Source organism: Drosophila sulfurigaster, chromosome 2R (assembly GCF_023558435.1).
Source record: "Drosophila sulfurigaster albostrigata strain 15112-1811.04 chromosome 2R, ASM2355843v2, whole genome shotgun sequence".
Lineage (NCBI taxonomy): Eukaryota > Metazoa > Arthropoda > Insecta > Diptera > Drosophilidae > Drosophila > Drosophila sulfurigaster.
In genome coordinates, this window is record NC_084882.1 from 5877568 (window position 1) to 5898402 (window position 20835).

Genomic DNA, 20835 nt, shown 5'->3' on the forward strand with positions numbered 1-20835 from the left:
TTTTTGTCATTTTCAATTTTATAATATTTATTGTTTGTATTTTTGCTGCTAATCTGTTTTGCAAATTTGGCGAAATTGTGCCTATATAAGATCCCGTATGCCTTTTATGCGATGCCTTGGTGCGTTAAACTCAACAGTTTTGCAAAACAATAGGAAAAGTGAAAGACAAACCGTATGTCTGACTGATTTAAAAAGTAACAAAAACAACAACAGCAACAATTCGAGCGATTGTTGTATCTATTGCATTATACAAACGTTTGTTGTTTGTTTTTTTTTATTTTCAGTTGTCGATCTCCGTATACACACACACAATGACAATGCACTTGAACATCTTGTAAATCTCTGATGTTTGGTTTACTTTTTATGGACGACACTTTGAAAAGAGTAACACCGAATTTCACCCAATTTGCCACAATAGCAAAATACACATGCTATGTATAACAATAGCACACTAGTTGAACCCATTTTCTGTACAACATACGCCAAATTTGATTTCATTTTATTTCATTATTCATTATTTTTAGCCTCCACTGCTTAGACTCCAGCCGAAATTCAAAAATAAAACTCAGTACACTTGACACTTGGCTGCTGTGCACGTCTGGCAACAGCAACAACAACGGCAACGGAACGACAACAGCGACGCACTCAAAACGGGCCATGCGCACCTGCGATGCCTGCGAACTACAACTAAACTGAACTGACGCTGCCAACGTCGCTTGCTAACGGCTTAGGCCTCATTCATGCAAGCTGAGAGGTGAGACTCTATGGCTGCGTCGGTGACGGTGACTGCGACCGCGACAGAGTCAGCGATGTCTGCGCTCTTCACTCTCCATGCAGGTAAGAGAAAGTGAGTGTGAGTGAGTGCGTTGTTGTTGGAGATATATGCTTGATGCGTATCTTGTGTGTATTTGTGCGAAAACCGGCTTTTTGTGTTTTCTGTCTCTACATTATGATCCCTCTTTCTCTTTCTCGCTCTCTCTGTCGCTCTCTCGCTCACTTTGGCTGTTGCGCGCTCTGTTTGCAGTTCGATCAAGTTGCAACACTTGCACTGCAGTTGCTACTTGCAGCGTGTCGCTTAGGTGTTTTTTCTATCGTGTTTTTTCTTTTGATCGGCACTAATGCCTCACTGTCTCACGTTTCAACCTAGCAGCAGGTTTTTATCGCGAGACGACGACTACGATTGTTGTCTTTGTCGTTCTCATAACTAACGCAAAATTATATCATAGATCATGCCAATAGTGCATAACCGCGTCAGGCAACTGGCGACAGCAGAAAGCTAAGACACAACTCGAGCTCAGGCTACAAATTCAATTCCAGTTCCAGCTTCAGATCCAGATACAAATCGCCAGTTATCTCAAGACACTCATGTACACGTGTATGTGTAGACATCTTTATGAGCGACTAAAATTTAACCCGTCTGTCTTTCGAATTGTTTTATATGCTTGGGACAAGTTCAAGTGTCTGGGCTAACACTACAAAGCAGCAAAATGACACGAGCTTAAAGTGCCAATTACAAAATTATGTTAGATAGTATAAATTTGAGGCGATTACTGGTCGCTCTACAATAACGAGCTGTGATAATAAAACTATCTTGAACAAAACAACTAAGTGAAGGCATAGTCCCTTCGAAAGCAATATACAGTGAAAATTTTTTACAACTTACCTCAGCTGTAACTTGAGCCTGGTTTAAGGGAATTGGTAGAATATCTGTTTCGTTGATAGCTTTTGGGGCTATTGTTATTGTTGGTATTGTTGTTGCTTTTTGCGATTTCGTTGTTGGCCTCTTTAGCTTTTGGCTTGATTCGTTCGTTTTGGGTTTCGTTTTGGCTTCAGTAAACTTCTTGCCATTTTGCAATGTTTGCAAATCCTTCTTCAGTTGTCCTATGTTACGTTCTTTGGTTTTGATTTCCTCTAGCTGCAAATGTTAAAAAAAAATACACATTCAATTCATGTATCAGTAATAAAGACTCAGCCACGAAAAATATTCGGACTTATACAAAGTAAAAAAGGCATGTGTAGATTTTATACATCATGTGTGATTATGATTAAAAACAAGTTGCTTGTCCGCTTTAACGACATCAGATGTGTTTGTTCCTCAACGCAACGGCAACGGTGCGTAACTTACCAAACGTGTTATTTCAATTTTGGCTGACTTTTGTATCTGAGTCAATCGGTTATCATATGCAGTTTTCAATTGGCGCATATCAGCTGCCTTGCGTCTATCAGCCTGGCCAATGATCTGCAAAAAATTACCACGAATATACATTTACAGGTTTCTTTAAATAGGCGAACCACCTTATAACACAAACATCATCATTTCGATTTTCATCATCAAGCAAACAAGAGAAAAAACAAGAAAGCTTTATTCCATGCTGTTAGTTGCATTTCAGCTGCAATTTCCATTAGCCAAACGAGAGCCACATAACAAAACAATCAAGTAACAATATTTGCTGGCTGTCAGTTTATGGCCGACATTAGCGGAATTACCACCATTCCCCTTTCTTCCTATATGTGTGTATCGGGGCTTGGCTATAAAACTAAGGCCCTTTGCCTGTGTGTTTCGCAATTGTTGCAAGTCCTTCACCACAATGACTTTAAACTGCCTGACTTCCCTGTTGGTAGTGGTGGTGCTGATGTCGACATCTCTTCCTGCTGCACCAAATCAAGTTCCTGTTCCACTGGAGGACCCTCGAGATTCCGAATTAATTGTTGAGGTTAGCAAAATTTTATGTCGTGGTCGCATCAAAGTGCTCTTCGTCTACTTTGAGAATCAGTTAACACACGATCACTCCGGCGAGATATTACGTGAGGTGACCAAGTGTGATATATCCTACATATCTCTCTGGTAAGTTATATAGTTATTTGTGTTCCTCTACGATACACCGTCCTTATGCAGACAAGTACATATATTAAATATGTACATTAATTGAAATATCGTTTGCTATTATTATAAGAGTTAATTTCTCAAAACAAAAACTTTATATTGTTTAAGGCAGCCTCTTGAATTAATTTAAAACATCTTAAAAAAATCTATGAAGAATGATTTAGACAAATGTGGGAATATATTTTCATTTACTATGCGCATCCAATATGCAGTTTTTATATAACTTTTAAATATTCTTGAATTAGGTTGAGTTGATAAAATATAGATACAAATTTCTGTGTACATGCAGTTAGTAAAGCGTAATTTAAAAATGCTGGAACTTTTGCGCCTAACTTTAAAGATATTTTCAAATAGAATATTTAACTTTCGGTCTTTATCGTTAACAGCAAAAACTTTCGTCCGCTAGAGGCTGTGAAGGATGACGGTATATTGATGTACATGGTCATGATCATTAAGGATATTTCGCAGCCTCTGAAGCTATCGCTAATTAACAAAAAATCTGCTGCCAAGCATCTGTCGCACGTCATATTACTTGTCCGGGATTCCACGAAACTTTCGTTGGGTTGGATGCGAGCCAGCTTTCGGCAATTCTGGACCATTTGGTTACTGAATATTGTGATCATATTTTGGCGCAATGATCGTCTGCATGTGTATCGCTATAATCCCTTTACGAACGACTTTCTGTTGCAGCTGCCCTTGAAGCGGGGCGAACTACCCACAATGGGGCAACTGTTTCCCACAGCGATACCAAATATGCATCGGAAACCATTGCGAATGTGTCTCTACATGGATGAGGTACGAGCCGTCTATGGTCCGAATGGCCAAGTTATGGGCACTGATGGTCTGCTCTCCGATTATATTGCGGAACGTTTAAATGCCACTCGAATCATCACGCGACCGATAACATACTCAATGCACAATCAGACAGCTGACTTGTGTGCTGTAGAGATTGCCAATGAGTTCGATGACATCGCCATGAACATTCGATTTCTTGCCCCGGGCACCTTTCAGAAGAGTGCCGAGTGGACAGTTGCCCACAGCCGCGATGATCTGTGCGTGATTGTGCCCAAAGCCAAGTCAGAGCCAATCTTCTGGAACATATTTCGTTCGTTTGGTGCTCTGGTTTGGTTATCGATACTGATCTCTATGATTCTGGCGAATGTCTGCTGTTATGCTCTCAACCAGGAACGCGATAGATGGCTGCCACTGCAGCTCTTCTGCTGCATCTTGTCGCAGCCCGTGTGGCACACGCCGCGCAATATTTCGCTACGTGTCTTTCTCGTCTTTTGGCTGTACTTCGCCATGCTCATCTGCAATGCATTCAAGTGCAATCTGACCAGTATGTTGGTCTATCGCAAGCCGCTGCCGGATATCAATGATCTTGGTTCGCTGGCTGCTTCGCCGTATAAGATACTCGTGCGTCCGGTTCACATGAAGCATATTAAGCAGTTCCTGAATAATGGTCACCAGTATGAGGCTCAGATTTGGAAGCTTATGGTTGTGGTGCCCGATCGGTTTCTTCTCAACAATTTAAATCGCAACGTACGCTCATTTGCCTATCTGGAGAAGTATCACATCGCCAAGTTTCAGGTGAATGCCCGACAACATATGCACACGGGACGTCCCGTGTTTCATCTGATGAACAGTTGCCTGGTGCCATATCATGCTGTCTATACTGTGCCATATGGATCACCCTATTTGGGATTCTTCAACAAACTCTTGCGCAGTGCCTATGAATTTGGATTCGAGCGTTATTGGGATCGCATCATGAATTCAGCATTCATTAAGTCCGGAACGAAAGTACATCGCAGTCGACGGAGCAACAACGGCGATGATCCGGTCGTACTTAAACTGGAACACTATCACGCCGTGTTCTTTCTTTGGGCCATTGGCGCTCTGTTGTCGTTTTTGGGGTTCTTATGGGAGTTGCTAGCTCGAAACTAGGCCAGAACAAAACACAAAGCACAAGCGCTAAGCAAGGCAAACATGCTATTTTTGACATACGAACATACATTATGTATTTATATTACCTGAGTTTTTTCCTCTTTGGTTTTGTTTGCTTCCTTTAGCACGGCAATTTCATTAGTCAGTCTTTGGATTTCATAGTTGATTAGCCCATCGGCGGCTACATGACTGTTGACCTCAGAGGCCAACTCGTTGGGTTTCTTCGATAAATTAGACTTCTTTGTGGTCTCCAACGTTTGCTGCAGTTTTTTCACTTCACAGCGCCATTTTCGGCTGTCGGCATCATTTTGTGCCCTGCAAACAAGATCCAATGAATTGAGAAAGAACTACGAATTACAAAAGCAAGTAAGAAAGCTACATTCGAGTGTGCTCGACTGTGTGATACCCGCTACCCATTTTCATTAAAACCATATTATAGAAATTAGTCTACCGAAAAATGTAAAAATATACAAAAGGCTTATATTTGGTATATCGATATAGTGCTACATTCAAAATATATCATAGAGCCAGGCAAAACATTTATAAAACGTAAGTTCCTGAGATTGAGTGTTTCATACGGACAGACAGACCGACATGGCGTCCCAACAGGAATAAATATACTTTATAAGGCCGGTATAATACATTTTTTTTTTTAATTTAATGTTGGCCCTGCAAGACTTTAAAAAATTTGCACTTTTTGAAAATAAAAAACATTGAATGCAATACATAGTAGTAAAATTAAGTTTAAGGACCATAAATTGTGTAACTGTCACATACCTTAAGGCGCGCACTGCACCGCGTTCGGTTATCAGGCTGGACTTCAGCTTTAAATATTAGAGAATTAAAACCATTAAAAGTACCAGTCAATTAAACGTGGAATTTATGAAAATTTTACCTCATTTACTTCCAAACGCAGCTGTTCTGCAAGTGCGTTTAACTTTTGTATAGTATCCACATTTTCTTGGAGTTTTCGCTTAAAGCGTTGGGGAGCTGCTGAAAGCACATTAACTCCGCCAATTATAACTGGGCGTTCGACATTGCGTTCAACGGTTTGTTTTGCCGGAGCTTTTGCCGAGTGAACTGTTGTTATTTCGTGTCGAGGTTTAATATTCAAGTGAATACCCTCGATCCGTGTGCGTTTCTCCTGATTGACGGTATCTCCAACAGATGTGAGCGATGCGCTCAGTTTCTTCTTACGTTTCAATTTATTTTTACTTAAGACAAGGGCTTCACAGTCTTCGGTAGCATCGTGCTTTTTATCCGGTTGGAAGCTTTGTTTTGTTCGAGAGAGCTGATCGTGCTCCATTTTACGCACAGTCCCATTATGGGACATCAACACATGTGCGGTTTTTTCAAAGAACCCTTTGCTAGAGGTCGTTTTTAATTGATTTTCAGCCATTTTTTATGTAGTATGAATTTTGTACATATAAAAAATGTAGCCGTCGTTATAAAATGCTGCATATGCGGTGTGGTCCGACCTAACTAAAAGTCTCAATAAACAATGGAAGATTCAATCAATCCTGTAACCACTGAGTTTCATAGAGGTTTTATCTATAAAATTGAAAGAAAAATACATTTTATAAACTACTAAAATAGTTATTTCAAACTAGTTTTGCATTTAGTAGGCTTCATGAATGGTCTGGTTAACGTTTAACCGCTATTATTGTTCAACAAGTTCTCCCCCAATATTGATTTGTACAGAAAGTGGCAAGCTTTTCTTGCAATCCAGTGTGGCACACATATGTATAATTGCCATTTATCATCTATTCATAGTCTTGTTAATGTTACTCTTTTTAACTTTTGCATCAACACACATATTTAACTACAGAGCTATTTACATGACGTCAAGCGGCGCGCCTTTCATTTGCTCATATGAAGTGCCCCTTTCCCAGTTGGGACGAGAACTCGCAGAAACACGCATGAAAATTGTATTTCATGATGTGGCAGAGCAACAAAATTCTTTACATTGTTCTTGCATCCGCCTAACAATAACAAATCTATATAGACATACTCATATATATACATATATATATTTATACACGAACAAGTAAATATGGCAGATTGAGAACTGTACAGACATCATCGGTATTTATGTATATGTATGTACATACATACATACATATGCTTTCAAGACGGAGCTTCTGATACTCTGTAATTTCACGCAAGATCATTGTTATCAAGGCTGACAATCGCTATATATAACTATATGTATAATAATGCTTTCGATGAATTTATAGAACTGGCGATTAACATTTGATTTGCAAGACTCAATACTCGCCATTCTGCTTTTAAGTAAATGTACAAAGGCCATATTGCACATTTAATTTAATTAATATTGTGCCGCCTCAAAGCGACAACATTAATAAAGTGTTATACGGCTTACACCACAACTTGGTGACATCACGTGCCCTGCCTTTCACAGACGCCCACAACATCTCCAACCACTAATTTTAGTGCATAAAAAAAAAAAACAGAAAACAGAAATAATGAAAATTTTGCTATATTTCTAAAGTTTTAAATTTGTCTTGTAGAAAATGATGTCGAATTGATGAGTCGTTAAAATACTGATGATATGTACAAACACAAAATATCTACATATAAATTCTTCGGGAAGCTGATTCATTCAAGATCACACACTCAGTACATATACGCACCATTAACATTAAAAACCTTGGATATATTTGGCGGTAAGTAGAACAGAATTCGACACAAAATTTTTGTTTGCTTTAACAGAATTCTCACTCCACATGTAATATTTCGTAATTTCAAACAGTTTATTTACTTTACTTATTCGTTTTAAATTATTTTTCTTGCAGTGTATTTTGCAATGACGTCAATTTACGTATTTTATGTTAATATTAGTGTATGAAGACCAACACTTAAATTTTTGCTCTATATTTGTACATACGTTGATTTGTATTCCTCTAAAATGTCTCTTTAATTTGTTATTAGAGATTTCGCCTCTTTTCAATTCGTTTCAAGTCGATATAATAAGTAACAAGTAGCTTTCAATATATTGAACAATATTTCAGCTACTGCTAAAGTTCTTCAATAAATATGTATTTGTTATAGTATATATAACAAATACTTGTTTATACTTTTGTCAATTAATATTAATTTAAAAAAACAACTTTTTCTAGTAGCTAGTTTCGTTTAGCTTAGCGCTATTAAGCGGGGAGATCTTTCGTTTTGGTCGGACACCGATTGACTAACACGACGACGCAAGCTTTGGTGTGCTTTTCATATTTTGCTCCATTTATTTAAGAAAGCTTAAGTATTTTATTGGTGCATTCGGAATGCGTGTGTGGGTTGGGGTCAATTGCCCCTTGAGGGGTGTAAAAGCTCTTTCGAGAGCAGACCCAGGCATAGGCACAGCCGGAAGCGGCAATTGATAGAATCTTGAAAATTTGTTTTGACTGCATTCATAACAAAAACAAACCATGTGCGCTTTAATGGTATTCAGAAAGACACAAAAAAAAAAGAATGCCAAACAGCTGGAGCTTTACAAACGATATACAAATTGATGACAACGACCTAACGACACGATGAATGATGGACACAATTAGGACAGAAATATTTCATTGACTATGAAGCAATTTTAGTTCTATATATACATATTACAAAATGAAATCACATAGAATTAATGTTACTTACTCTGTTTAATTATTTTCGTTAATCAAATATACTGCAGTTGACAGTTTCGTAATCACTTTAATGTCTTCGATATAACAAACGTGAACCAACTAAAATTCCAATTCATCTTATCGAATAAGATTTAGCTGAGCCTATTTAAACATTCTTGATAATTGAACTCGCTTTTAAATAGCTCTGGTGCTCATGCGAACAACTCACTCAAGTTGAGCGATCGGAACAAACTAAAAAATGTGCAACCGAAATTCTAAAATGGAATATGTGAGTGCAACGAGTGGATGATCGCCAAATTTATATAAATAGATAAAAATACATCTATTTTTGAAGTTTGAGTAAAAATTAAGCAGAAATATTCCACAACTATTTTGCAAAGCTATTAATCTTAAAAAAAAAAGAACAACTTTAACGTTACTCATAATTACGTTTTAACGGCTATTTTTTTATAAAAGCTCAGGCTTGGCAATATGTACGTCATATAAGCCATTTTATCGATATTTACGATAATCAAATAGTTGGGCTTCTACATAATTCTTCAGCCCTGCACGAATTTCGATGAATATCGGTACTATAAATGATATCATATATACTTTCTTGTTTTTAATTTTTGAAAAAAATTCATTAATAAAACCACGATAAATAAGATTTTAACTATATAACTGGAGTAATGGACATTTAAAAAAAAAGTGTAACCAGGCCAATGTTTGGCATGTTATATATTTTTTGTAATCTAATGTTACGGTCACACTGTGACTGTGCCGCTTACTCATTGCGGAAAACGTGAAAGAAAATCATATTGCCGCCTGTCTGCTATAAAATTGATAGTTTTTTAGCAATATTAACGTAAAGCCGCAAATATCATCACTTAAACATGGTTAGTAAGGGAGTAAATAAATGTGACAAATGCATATATATTCCAAAAACTGCAAAATAATAGTTTAAAAATTTAAATAAGTTTATAGGTACATGAACTCCATGTGCACCGCGTGATTAAATTATTTAATAAAGTATTATAATATTGCTCCAAAGTCAAATGAAGTATCACATTCGTTAACTTAGCATAAAATGGATTTAAATGCAGCTGGGCTTCATCTGCATTCAAAACTGGAAACATAACCTTCAAAGAAGCTTCTCGCAATCAGCCGAATGACATATGCTGTCAAATTTGTATATACAAGTTTACCAACTGACTAATTTCCAAACTTTTGTTTTTCACTTTGCAGCAGCCACAAATAGTGCTCCTGAAGGAAGGCACCGACACGTCGCAAGGCAAGCCGCAGTTGGTATCGAATATCAATGCCTGCCAATCGATTGTGGACGCTGTTCGTACCACTTTGGGTCCCCGCGGCATGGATAAGCTGATTGTGGATGCCCAGGGTAAAGCGACAATATCAAATGATGGCGCCACCATCATGAAACTGTTGGAAATCATTCATCCTGCCGCGAAAACACTGGTTGACATCGCTAAATCACAAGACGCCGAGGTGAGTTTGTTGGCACGTGACTTTATCAAAGCAATAACACTTTAATATTAACTATGCATCACAGGTGGGAGATGGCACCACGTCTGTTGTGCTGCTGGCCGGCGAGTTTCTCAAGCAGGTCAAACCTTTTGTCGAGGAGGGTGTTCATCCTCGCATTGTGATCAAGGCCATTCGCAAAGCATTGCAGCTCTGTATGGACAAGATCAATGAGATGGCTGTGCGAATTGAGAAACAGTCAAAGGATGAGCAGCGAGCTCTGTTGGAGAAATGTGCTGCGACAGCAATGTCGTCGAAGTTGATCCATCAACAAAAGGATTTCTTCTCCAAAATCGTTGTAGACGCTGTGCTTTCGTTAGATGAGTTGCTGCCACTCAACATGATTGGCATCAAAAAGGTGTCTGGTGGTTCACTTGAAGAATCCCAATTGGTTTCGGGTGTTGCTTTCAAGAAAACTTTCTCATACGCCGGCTTTGAGATGGCCCCCAAATCCTATGAGAACTGCAAAATTGCATTGCTCAACATCGAGCTAGAGCTGAAGGCAGAACGTGACAATGCAGAGATTCGTGTTGATAATGTAAAGGAATATCAAAAGGTAGTGGATGCCGAGTGGCAGATTCTTTACAACAAATTGGCTAAAATTCACGAATCAGGCGCTAATGTGGTGTTGTCCAAGCTGCCCATTGGTGATGTGGCCACACAGTATTTCGCCGATCGAAACATGTTCTGCGCCGGACGCGTCCTCGAGGAGGATCTCAAGCGTACCATGAAAGCATGCGGCGGCGCCGTCATGACCACGGCCAACGACATCAAAGCCAATGTTCTCGGTCTGTGCGAACGCTTCGAGGAACGTCAAGTTGGTGGCGAACGTTTCAATCTATTCCAAGGTAAAGTGCTACTACTAAGTGAGTGGATAGAAGTACTAACTATTCTATAATTACAGGCTGTCCAAATGCCAAGACCAGCACATTGATCCTGCGCGGCGGAGCTGATCAGTTTCTAGAGGAGACAGAGCGTTCACTGCACGATGCCATCATGATTGTGCGCCGAACCATTAAACATGATTCTGTTGTCGCCGGTGGGGGCGCCATTGAGATGGAGTTGTCGAAAGTGCTTCGCGATTACTCGCGCACCATTGCTGGCAAGGAGCAGCTGCTGATTGCATCAATTGCAAAGGGACTAGAGATTATTCCGCGTCAACTTTGCGACAATGCCGGCTTCGATGCCACCAACATTCTCAACAAACTTCGCCAAAAGCATGCCCAAGGTGAGTTCAGAATGTCTTTCTAGCTAAATAGAATAAGTATAATAATGAGCATCTGTGGATCCTTACGCTGAAGCGAACAACAGAAGTCGACGCAGTTTAGTTTCGTTTATATTTGCCAATAATTTTGAAAATGTTTAAGGTTGATCTTTGAGCTGTTCGTGCCACAGTTGAAAGCATGGATCCTGACAGAGTCCTGGATTGTTGGGGCAGAGGTTGCACATGAACTTCGTGAATTGCAGCATGCCGCCCTTGTTGCAATGTTGACAATTCTTGCGCACACGCTGCGTTGTCGTCGTTGTCATTGGCTGGCTACTATTAATGGGCACCAATTCATGCTTAACTTCCATTAACTTGAACTCGGGTACTGCTCGAACTGAAGGTGGTGTCTTAACTGGCTTCGATTTGGCGGTGATTGTTGTTATATTTGTTGGAGTAACCGGTTGATTTTCGGTTGTTCGTGGAACAGCTCCTACGGTGTCCTCTTTCAATAATGACTTGATAATCGCCACTCGAAACTCTGCATAAGTTTTTAGTTTAGTGGCATCCTGGGCACTGGAAAACCCGCGCGACGGTTGTGCATTGGCCATGTATAGAAGGTGGGCATTGAACATCACCATGTTAAGCAAATAGACTATCAGCTGTTGCTGTCGCTGCAGACCAGAGCAAGCGGGCTGATAGTTGATTAGCTGCTGACGCGTTGATTGCGTGGGACGCAGATGAAAGTCTAGCTGCTGAATCAGTTTGGGACGAGCGTTAATCTTTTGCATGGACATCTCTTTGGCATAGATAGCCAAACAGTCGGAGCTGTAGAAATAGACGCATTTCTCGCGACGCCGCCACTTAGCCATCATCAATGGCGTGACGGTCGCATATCTGGTGGAGATGCTGTTCGATGTCAGCTGTTGATGCACCAATGCTTTACTGTTGCCGTACCGATTCCTGTCCAGTAGTCCGCTGCAGTAGGTGCCCAGCTTAGATAGCTCGTGTGCCAAGCCATAGCTGCCATAGTACTTGCACACGTAAACACTGTGTCCCAGCTTTAGATGATCCTGCAGCAGCTGCAGCGCCAGCTGGCTGCGCTGTACCACCAATTGGCGAGAGTTTCGTGCCAACTGCTGCTCTACAAACTCGGGCATAATGCGCACAATAAGGCCACTCTGTTCGCTGAGCAAATGCAGCATCAGCGCATTGCTGCGATATCTGTCGGGCAGTTCGTTCTGGTAGTTGAATCTGCCCTTCCAGTGGATGATGGGCTCGTTAAGAACCAATGGCTGGCCACAGACATACAGCTCAGACATGCGGGCGTTGAAAAAATTTATCAGCTTGCCGGCATCGCCTCCAACATGTGTGGTATTTGTATTTCCGGCCAACTGATCGAAGTTCAGTGATTGCAGCAGTTCGATAAAACGTTGCAGCTTCATCTTCAGGGCGTAGCCAACAAAGCCATGAAACATATTGTTGCTCCAATAGTCACTAAGCTGCGGCAGCTTCACATCACATATCAGCAGACAGAGGCCCACAAATGTTTCGAGCTCTTCGCCGTTGGCAGCTAGTGTCGCGTTTCTCGCATTGCAATTGCTTGCGAGCTGAGCGAAAAACTCGACGCGATTGCCCAGCAGTTGGTTGAAATAGTGCATCGGGCAGGCGGATTTGCGAACATTTTTGAGGCCCGTTTGTTGATTTGGAGTAGTGAATTTGAAGATAAGGCGTCGCGTTGTTTGTTGCACCGACCACTCCGCATCATAGTCATCCAATTCATCTGATAGAGAAAAATGGTGTGAGACAGGAATGATACGAGATTTAATTTATATAACGCTTTACCTTGGCAATATACGTCGCGCGTTCCGAAATGAATCTCTGAGTAGCCATCATCATCGGAATCGCTTTGCTGCAGATCCTGGTCTGTTTTGATGTCTTCGGCGGTATCAGCTGCTGACGTTGTTGTGGTTGCACTTGCTGCCGTTGGCGGCGCAACAGACAGTTGCAGCTGTAATTCGGTCAGGTCGGGCTTAACGTCCACACAATCGTAGTCTGCCAATGGATAACTGTTTGCAAGTAGCGGCTCTGTTTTCACATCGAGACTTTGACGCTTCATTGGCGACCTGTGCACATCCTGACGAGGTTTCAGTTGCTGCTTGCGTTTACGTCCCGATGTCGACATTTTATTTTTGACAATTTCTGTTAATTTCAGCAACTAAACTTGAGGAAACTGAGCTGGCCAACTGAACGAACGGTTCTCTTCGGCTAGCGCGTGTTTGTCTTGGCAGCTCTTTCGTTCGACAGCTGTGGTTCATAGAGTGTGCTCTTTCACTCACATTGACAGTGCTCACATATTTTTTGCTTTATCTTATGCGCGGGCATTTTTTGTGGAGTTGCCATCATGTTTGAATTTGCAGCACTGTTTAGATACTTGTGCAACGGTCACATGCAAACAAAAAGTACTCGATACTTTATAAACTTAAATTTTCATTATTTCTCTTTAAAGGTGGCCAATGGTATGGCGTTGACATTAACAAGGAGGACATTTCCGATAACTTTGAACAATGCGTTTGGGAGCCATCGATTATCAAGATCAATGCACTGACCGCCGCCGCAGAGGCCGCTTGCATGATTCTCTCGGTGGACGAGACAATAAAGAGCCCTAAAGCTGGAGAAGCACCTATGGCTGGTGGAATGGGTGGCATGGGAATGGGTCGCGGCATGGGTAGGCCCATGTAAAATAAACTACTCTTAATCGTTGCAAAACAACACAACAACAATAACACACATCAACAAAAAACACACTCAAGCGTTTCATAATCATTCACTTGCATTTCTCTACTTTCTTAATTTAACACACGTTCGTATGTATTACTGGTCATAAAACGCAGTCTTTGTTGCACCCTTTGAACAATATCCAATAACCAATGACCTATGCCTATGTCTAATAAAAAGAAATGAAAAACTTTCATAACATACAAGCAGTTGTTTTAGTTAAGCGCTTAGCGTTTTTTGTAGACGATAAGTATGCAATTATGCCCATTATATTATATGTAAACAATTTATTAAACTTACTATTACTGAGGGTATTTTACGCACCAATCGTATCCATCGATCTGGCAACGCTGGCAGCGACAACTTTGCGCTTCGCTAGCGTTTTTCAACGCGGCTCGCGTTAGTTCTTAGCTGTTTTTGTGGCCAACACGTTGTTTCCGCGCGCGTTTTTTCCATACACAAACAAAACAACTGTCGAATACCGCATAAATAAGCGGAAATTATTTAGCAATGGGCAACCACAAAGTGTTAAAGACAGCTGGCATTAATTTAAGGTATTCCATGTACGATTTTATTGACGCAGTTAAGAAGCAGGATATTATTTGGGATCGAGAGCACGAAAATTTCCACAATCGCGAACTGCGAGATCAGGCCTGGCAGCAGATTGGTCTGCAGATGTGTAAGAACTTCGAAGACGCCAGTGTTGGCGAAAAGCAGGAAATTGGTAAGATGTTATGCAGGAAACATTCCGAATGTTGCTTACAAAAGGAATTTTATTGATAGCGAAAACACTGCTGAAACGGTGGAAAAATACACGAGACAGTTATTTGCGAGTAAACAGAGTACGGCAGAGCGGGGAGGAGATTTCCCGGGGATCCTATATATATGAAAAGGAGTTGAGCTTTCTCTTGGATGTCAAAGCAGAACATGACGAAATAGGACCATTCAAGGTGGATCGAAAGACGGCTGTCAAGCGCACGCATTTACGCATGATAAAAACGCCGCAAAAGCGACGTCGTGAGTCGGAGAATCAAGAGAGAAGTTCGGACGTGGTAGACATGGGAGTTTCTATAGATGCATCGATCCAGCAAAATGCCTTATTAGAGGACGGCTTGAACACAACTATGGAAACATTGAACTGCACAACAAATACCTCAACTTTATTGCCTCCTACTCAGCGGAACTTCAAGAATGAGTCGATCAGCGCAATCTTCGGTGCAAACAGTTCAGCTGTTAATACCTCAACCAACTGCATCGATCCTGATCCCGATCAGGCGTTCTTCGATAGCATAAAGCCCGATATGCAGCGCATGACAAGTGATCAGAAACTAGAATTTAAAATTGAAGTGTTAAAGATACTTCGCAACTTCAAGATATTACCAAATTGACAATTGGATTTGGTTGTGGATTGATGGGAACACCTTTAAAGTATATGCGTAGCTCAAAATGCTATTATAATTAACTAAGATGTGACTGAATTATACAAAAATTTACCTACATAAAAGCGCAGTTAATGTTTGGCTGTGTTCAATTGATTTGAGCAATTTGGTGGACAAAACAACAAATAAATTATTAGTTAATTTGTAAAACATTAGATGGCTTACAAAAATAACAGTACAATTTATTAAAACAATTTTTTATGGCAAACACCAATATAATTATGATTATATTTGTTTCGTAAAAAAACAGCTGTTTTCTTGGCCTGGAAGTGACCATAAGTAACATTTCTAAAATATACATTTTAACGCCGATAGGCCAACATACAGAAACTCCATAGCATACCCCTGGTTACACTTCATGTGGTATATTTTCAATTAATGTCCTATCAAGTTCTCTCGTTTTATTTGTCAATCGATTTAAGCGCTTAAATCGCCATTTGAATTATCGAACTGAAAAATCATTTCACAAATGAAATGAAGTAAATATATTTGATATATTTAGTTAGACTTCTTGTAGTAGACCTATTAATATCTCTCAGGTCATGTATGACTGGTTTTGTAAAAGCATATAATGGGATGTATAAGCATATACATACATGCTAGGGATACGGCTTATACTTCCGAAATTGCAAACCAGTGTAGGAACATTTTACATATGTATGTATGTATGTATGTATACTTAAATACTCGTTATTCTTATTGGGAGCGTAATTGATTGATCGCCGTATGTATGTGCATGTTCAGTACATGCTATAGGGACTTAAGTATTGAGTACATAAAATATGCTGTAGAATCGAGTGTATTGATGCGGGTTGTTTGAATACATACATATGTATGTATGTATATGCAAGAGAGCATACTTCTTGATCGTTTTTGTGGTGGTTTCGAGTTTCAGGAATTTGAAGACCGAGACTAAGAGCTGGTATGTAAGGGAGGAAGACCCTCTGCCATTAAAAACGGCAGCTGCTCGTAGCAAGGCATTTCATGCTTGGTTTCCTTTTTTTGCTTGCGACTACCTGGATCTTCTCATAACGAATTCCCAGCGTATATAACGTATTTTCAACAACACACACATGAACATGGTAGATTTAGGTCAGATGCTAGTCGTATAGCTCGTCCCGTCTTCGGTACCTGTAGCAATGCGAAATAACACAGTGAACAGTAACAATGAACAGGAAGTCTTTTGAAAGAACACTTGCTTATTGTTTGACTTAATAGCCGAGGTCCTCCTTGCTCCTATACATAATACAAATTAAATACAATTAAACAGAAATCTCAGAAGGTTTTTGAGTCACAGGCTTATATATACGATAACACAACCTGTGTATTCTTATATCTCGCCCAAGCTGAGTTCGCTTGCTGCAAATAAGCGGTCACCTCTTGGTATTTTGCCAATACCTTGTACTTCTCCATGGCGAGCTTGAGCAATACAAATTCAAGAGTCCGGACTCCACCAGGTCTGGCCGAGGATCGCAAGTTATCGACGAGCGTCAAATACTTTCGCAACTGTTCCATATGCTGAGCAAAGTTGATTCCGTCCATCTCTAAAGTGGTGTCTACTTCATTGACATATCGTATCGTTTGCTTGAGGCTTGCTGCCAACTCGTCACTACGTCCAACAAGCGGTGCGAGTTCCACGTTGAGTTTTTGCACTGACTGCTTCGTGGATCGCAATAGCTGCACTGCAGCCTGATCGTATTGACCCGCCTCTTCCCATGACTGTCTATTTGGGGCTGTTGTATTTGAATAGGGCTCATTATCCTGCATATGCACTGCATTGTTCTCCATGGTTATGGTCTTATTAATCGAATCTGTCGAATTCGCTGGATGTTTCACATTAAAGTCAAGCGTAAAGTGAAAAATAACGTTAGACTGCAACAGAAATCAATTCAGTTAAAAATGTCTTTTTAATATTGACGTTTCGACTTGCCTGAGACACTTGAAAAGCGAAGGCGCTTAGGACGAGCCAAGTATAGCATGAGATGGGCATCTTGCAACGTAGCTCGAAACAGTTCAACTGAACCCAAGTTTAATGCGAAACAGATCACACCATATAGCAGAACTAGACTCAATTGCTTATCGCTCTCTACACCCCAGCAGACCAGAGCGAAAGAGAGTTCATCTCTGCTGATAAGAATTTTACTACTAAATGAATGAATGCCAGGCAGCAGGCTGCTGCCGCAAAAGGTCAATATGATGTGATCTCAGGCATATCATCTAAAGTGCAACTCACGTGGGTCGCAATCAATACGATGCAATTTTTAATGCTACGGATGCAAATCTGACAAATTTCGAGTATTGGCAACTGTCGAAAACTTTAAGATTCTTATTTCTAGCATGCAAGTTTAAATTGCAAGATTTGAAAACTTTCAAATGTACGGAAGCTACAGTTGAGTGTGCTCGACCCAGATACCCATTTTGAATAAGAGCAAAAAAGTGCGTCATTAAAATACGAGTATTTACGAAGTTGTACATTCTAAATATACGATAGAGGTCAAAATATTCCAGATTGTCAGCCAAAGCAGCTCAAATCCTATTGCAGTAGGCTTAATTTGCCATACAAAAGTTTTTCTTTAATAACATCTACAATTTTTCGCCGACTACCAAAAAAAAAAAAAATAAACCTGAGTACTATAATTATTACTCTAGCGCTGATGAAAATTATATGTCTATCTTTTATAGTCTTTGAGATCTATGTGTTCATACAGACTGGCAGACAGACAGACAGACGGACATGGCTATATCGTCTCTGCTGTTGACGCTGATCAAGAATATATAATATACACTTTATAGGGTTGGAGATGGCTCCTTCCATGATACAATTATACAAGGTAGTGCCGTCGTACGCTTTTTCGTTCGGCTACAGAGTGTTATCGCTCAGTGCGCTCGTGCTTGTTGAAGCGAAAGGTTGTATGCGGACGATTTTTCCCTAAATATTAACCCTTGTGCAAGACAAAAATGTCAGATTGCAATTATATTATATATAAATATGAACTTTATGATAGAATTAAGAACCTGAACTAAATAATTGGTAATCAAAACAAAACAACGATTACTATCCAATTCCAAACTATTAAAATTAAATTATAAAAACATTTCAACTGTTTTAATATAGTGGAACAATTAAACCCTATGCGCCATTGAAGGGTTAATCACAAAGCTCTACTGTCGATTCTTTCGCACTCACTAGGCGCAGTCGTTTCACTCGCACTTATGTACTGTGTCGATTACGGACAGCTTTTTGACGACGGGACTACCTTGTATAATTGTATCATGGCTCCTTCTGTTTGTTACATACATACATATCCTGGATATTCTAGGGTATAAGTATAGGCCTCTGTATATTTTAGTATTTTTGTGTTATATGTTCGCAAAATTTTTAGAAAAAAGATTTTATTGAAAATGGCTAGCGGGTATTGTCAAAGTCTAGTACACTCGACAGTAGATTTTTTACTTGTTTAGTATATTTTTGCATAGAGTAACGTGTTTTGATTGCATTCACGAGTATGTAAATGTATGTACTACCTACATACATATGTAACCATATGAACTCGGTCAGCCGAAATACATACATACATGTGTACATACATATGTATGTATCAATGAATGCATATATGTATTTTTATTTGCATTAAACTAAAAGCAGCAGAGCTGGCAGCAGCAACTTAAAATGCAAAGTCAAAAGTGAAAAATAAAAATAAAACACACACACGCAAAGCAAGAAAACAACAATAGTAGAAATTGCGCAGCAAAAATAAATTATTCCATAGCTTGAAAAAGTCGTTGGCATACACTCCTACATACAATAACATAAGTTACGCACAAACAAAAAATAAAAGCACACATAATATTTGTGTACGAATGTATATATGTATGTATGTATGTAATTTTATTTTGAAAATTATTTTTAAATTTTTCAGCTGTCGTAAATATGTGTGTACATATACTCAAAACGTACGCATGGAATGACATACATACATACACGTGTACATACATACATAAGTATTTGTTCGTTTGTTGTTTCTACATACATATGTATCTATATATGAATGTATGTATGTATATACTACAATCAGATACTGAGCGTCGGAGACCAACGCACAAAGCTTGTAAAAATGAACGCTAGCTGTGGCGTTTGTGGGGTTATTTGTGTGTATCGCGTGGTGAAATATATACATACATATGTATGTACATACCCAACAAGAATACATACATACGCATGCTCGTTTATACGTAGGTACAAATGTATATATTTTTGAACGCATGCAAGTTCATGTGTAGGCCTGTACTGTATATATGTATATAAAAACATTTGTAAATGTATCTTGAAATACAAAATTGTGTAGAAACGTCTACGGACCACAGCACGCACACATACATACATACATTTGTGTGTGCTTTTCGCTTTGCGTTCGCCATGTTGTTTTTAGTTGTAATTTTTCTCGGTGCTTTTTTGATTTTGTTTTGTTTTTAACAACGTGAAGTGACGTTCGTTATCTTGGCATTGCCTGTGGGTCTTAGTCAGGCAACGGGAACGGGAAGGAAAAGAGCGCGCGATTCGCAAACATTTGCGAGCGGACAACGTCAACATCGAGTTTTGCACATACTACAAAGCTCTCTATATACATATGTATTTATGTATTATGTACATGTATGTACGTTTGTAGTTTCTTGTATGTGACGCCTCAGCTCCCGTACCTAAATATGTATGTACATACTGCACAGTTGCTTGTTGATTGCAATTATCGCAACCACAGTACCAACACCATAACAGCAGAATAGAAGAAAATAATAAAAAAAATGAAAATTGTTTGCTTTTAAAAGGCCCACATACATATGAATGTCCATACTTTATACATACATATGTCTGTAGATACGCTTGCGTCTACCTGTATGTATACACATGTATGTATATACATGTTGAAATGTACATATGTATGTGTGTGAGGGAATTATTACCAATGAATGGATAAAATTAATTAATGCCTAACAAAGACTACATGGGTATCTTTTATAGGCAATATTCTCATTTCATTTTTCATTTTCCATGCATTTACTAAATAAATATGTTAATACAAGGTAGCTTTCAAGACGAACTTTTAACATACATACATATGTACGTGTCTATAAATATGTAAGCTTTAGATACATATGTACTTATACGTTAGTTTCATGCGTCTTGGGATATAACACGTTTTCAATAATGTATGTACGTATTCAAATGTATGTATATATTAATTATGTATTATCATACATGTAAGCATGTGTAATTTACCCTGGGCAAGCCATAAATGTATATTTCTACACATATGTACATACATATGTATTAAATAATTGTATATATACATTTGTATAAGAGAAATTTTAACAAATACATACATATATATGTATTACATTATATGTATGTATTTACATTTT

The 20835-nt window shown here is 39.2% G+C and overlaps 6 protein-coding genes across 13 annotated transcripts in view; 3 read left to right on the forward strand and 3 right to left on the reverse strand.

Moving 5' to 3' along the window:
* LOC133836371 (myosin-9-like) overlaps nucleotides 1–8595 on the reverse strand; it is a 29207-nt gene extending 20612 nt beyond the window's left edge. For 2 of the 5 annotated variants that reach the window (XM_062266830.1, XM_062266824.1), the window contains exons 1-6: nucleotides 7737–7875; nucleotides 5724–6379; nucleotides 5606–5652; nucleotides 4915–5143; nucleotides 2126–2239; nucleotides 1664–1915 (exon numbers count right to left, since the gene is read on the reverse strand). In XM_062266830.1, the coding sequence (XP_062122814.1) occupies nucleotides 1664–1915; nucleotides 2126–2239; nucleotides 4915–5143; nucleotides 5606–5652; nucleotides 5724–6227 (1146 nt within the window). In that variant the 5' untranslated portion in view covers nucleotides 6228–6379; nucleotides 7737–7875. Of the gene's footprint in view, nucleotides 1–1663; nucleotides 1916–2125; nucleotides 2240–4914; nucleotides 5144–5605; nucleotides 5653–5723; nucleotides 6380–7482; nucleotides 7615–7736; nucleotides 7876–8482 lie in introns of those variants that run through there. The other 3 variants (XM_062266827.1, XM_062266826.1, XM_062266828.1) reach the window with 3 other exon arrangements.
* On the forward strand, nucleotides 12–7489 carry LOC133836379 (uncharacterized). Of its 4 annotated transcripts, XM_062266847.1 has the most exons (4): nucleotides 26–172; nucleotides 285–384; nucleotides 525–837; nucleotides 3271–4980. In XM_062266847.1, the coding sequence occupies exon 4, from the start codon at nucleotides 3317–3319 to the stop codon at nucleotides 4826–4828; it is 1512 nt and encodes a 503-aa protein (XP_062122831.1). In that variant the 5' UTR covers nucleotides 26–172; nucleotides 285–384; nucleotides 525–837; nucleotides 3271–3316; the 3' UTR covers nucleotides 4829–4980. The 4 variants fall into 4 exon arrangements, 3 of the variants coding, with proteins under 3 accessions (XP_062122831.1, XP_062122830.1, XP_062122829.1); XR_009893725.1 differs by lacking the exon at nucleotides 3271–4980 and adding an exon at nucleotides 7360–7489 and having other exon boundaries at nucleotides 12–172; nucleotides 285–837; XM_062266846.1 differs by having other exon boundaries at nucleotides 285–837.
* Nucleotides 8596–9197: 602 nt separating the features above from the next.
* LOC133836382 (T-complex protein 1 subunit eta) lies at nucleotides 9198–14176 on the forward strand. Its single transcript, XM_062266849.1, has 5 exons — nucleotides 9198–9350; nucleotides 9700–9960; nucleotides 10025–10844; nucleotides 10901–11224; nucleotides 13710–14176. Exons 1-5 carry the CDS (start codon nucleotides 9348–9350, stop codon nucleotides 13940–13942), a joined length of 1641 nt encoding a protein of 546 aa, XP_062122833.1. The 5' UTR covers nucleotides 9198–9347; the 3' UTR covers nucleotides 13943–14176.
* On the reverse strand, nucleotides 10322–13625 carry LOC133836378 (uncharacterized). The gene is made up of 2 exons (XM_062266844.1): nucleotides 13046–13625; nucleotides 10322–12983 (listed from the first exon to the last, which is right to left on the reverse strand). Exons 1-2 carry the CDS (start codon nucleotides 13383–13385, stop codon nucleotides 11359–11361), a joined length of 1965 nt encoding a protein of 654 aa, XP_062122828.1. The 5' UTR covers nucleotides 13386–13625; the 3' UTR covers nucleotides 10322–11358.
* Nucleotides 14177–14369: 193 nt separating the features above from the next.
* Nucleotides 14370–16204, forward strand: LOC133836389 (uncharacterized). The gene is made up of 2 exons (XM_062266860.1): nucleotides 14370–14702; nucleotides 14762–16204. The coding sequence occupies exons 1-2, from the start codon at nucleotides 14489–14491 to the stop codon at nucleotides 15364–15366; spliced, it is 819 nt and encodes a 272-aa protein (XP_062122844.1). The 5' UTR covers nucleotides 14370–14488; the 3' UTR covers nucleotides 15367–16204.
* Nucleotides 16205–16598: 394 nt separating this feature from the next.
* On the reverse strand, nucleotides 16599–17788 carry LOC133836392 (uncharacterized). Its single transcript, XM_062266863.1, has 2 exons — nucleotides 17348–17788; nucleotides 16599–17289 (listed from the first exon to the last, which is right to left on the reverse strand). Exons 1-2 carry the CDS (start codon nucleotides 17405–17407, stop codon nucleotides 16717–16719), a joined length of 633 nt encoding a protein of 210 aa, XP_062122847.1. The 5' UTR covers nucleotides 17408–17788; the 3' UTR covers nucleotides 16599–16716.
* Nucleotides 17789–20835: the final 3047 nt, after the last annotated feature.

Coding starts and splice junctions, on each gene's coding strand:
- LOC133836392 (XM_062266863.1), bottom strand. CDS start 17,407: ATGCCCATCTCATGCTATACTTGGCTCGTCCTAAGCGCCTTCGCTTTT. Junction 17,290..17,347: donor TCGCTTTTCAAGTGTCTCAG/GCAAGTCGAAAC, acceptor TTTCTGTTGCAG/TCTAACGTTATTTTTCACTT.
- LOC133836382 (XM_062266849.1), top strand. Junction 9,961..10,024: donor CTAAATCACAAGACGCCGAG/GTGAGTTTGTTG, acceptor TATGCATCACAG/GTGGGAGATGGCACCACGTC. Junction 11,225..13,709: donor TCGCCAAAAGCATGCCCAAG/GTGAGTTCAGAA, acceptor TTCTCTTTAAAG/GTGGCCAATGGTATGGCGTT.
- LOC133836378 (XM_062266844.1), bottom strand. CDS start 13,385: ATGTCGACATCGGGACGTAAACGCAAGCAGCAACTGAAACCTCGTCAG. Junction 12,984..13,045: donor GCGCGACGTATATTGCCAAG/GTAAAGCGTTAT, acceptor TTTCTCTATCAG/ATGAATTGGATGACTATGAT.
- LOC133836379 (XM_062266845.1), top strand. CDS start 2,589: ATGACTTTAAACTGCCTGACTTCCCTGTTGGTAGTGGTGGTGCTGATG. Junction 2,846..3,270: donor ATATCCTACATATCTCTCTG/GTAAGTTATATA, acceptor TATCGTTAACAG/CAAAAACTTTCGTCCGCTAG.
- LOC133836389 (XM_062266860.1), top strand. CDS start 14,489: ATGGGCAACCACAAAGTGTTAAAGACAGCTGGCATTAATTTAAGGTAT. Junction 14,703..14,761: donor TGGCGAAAAGCAGGAAATTG/GTAAGATGTTAT, acceptor TTTTATTGATAG/CGAAAACACTGCTGAAACGG.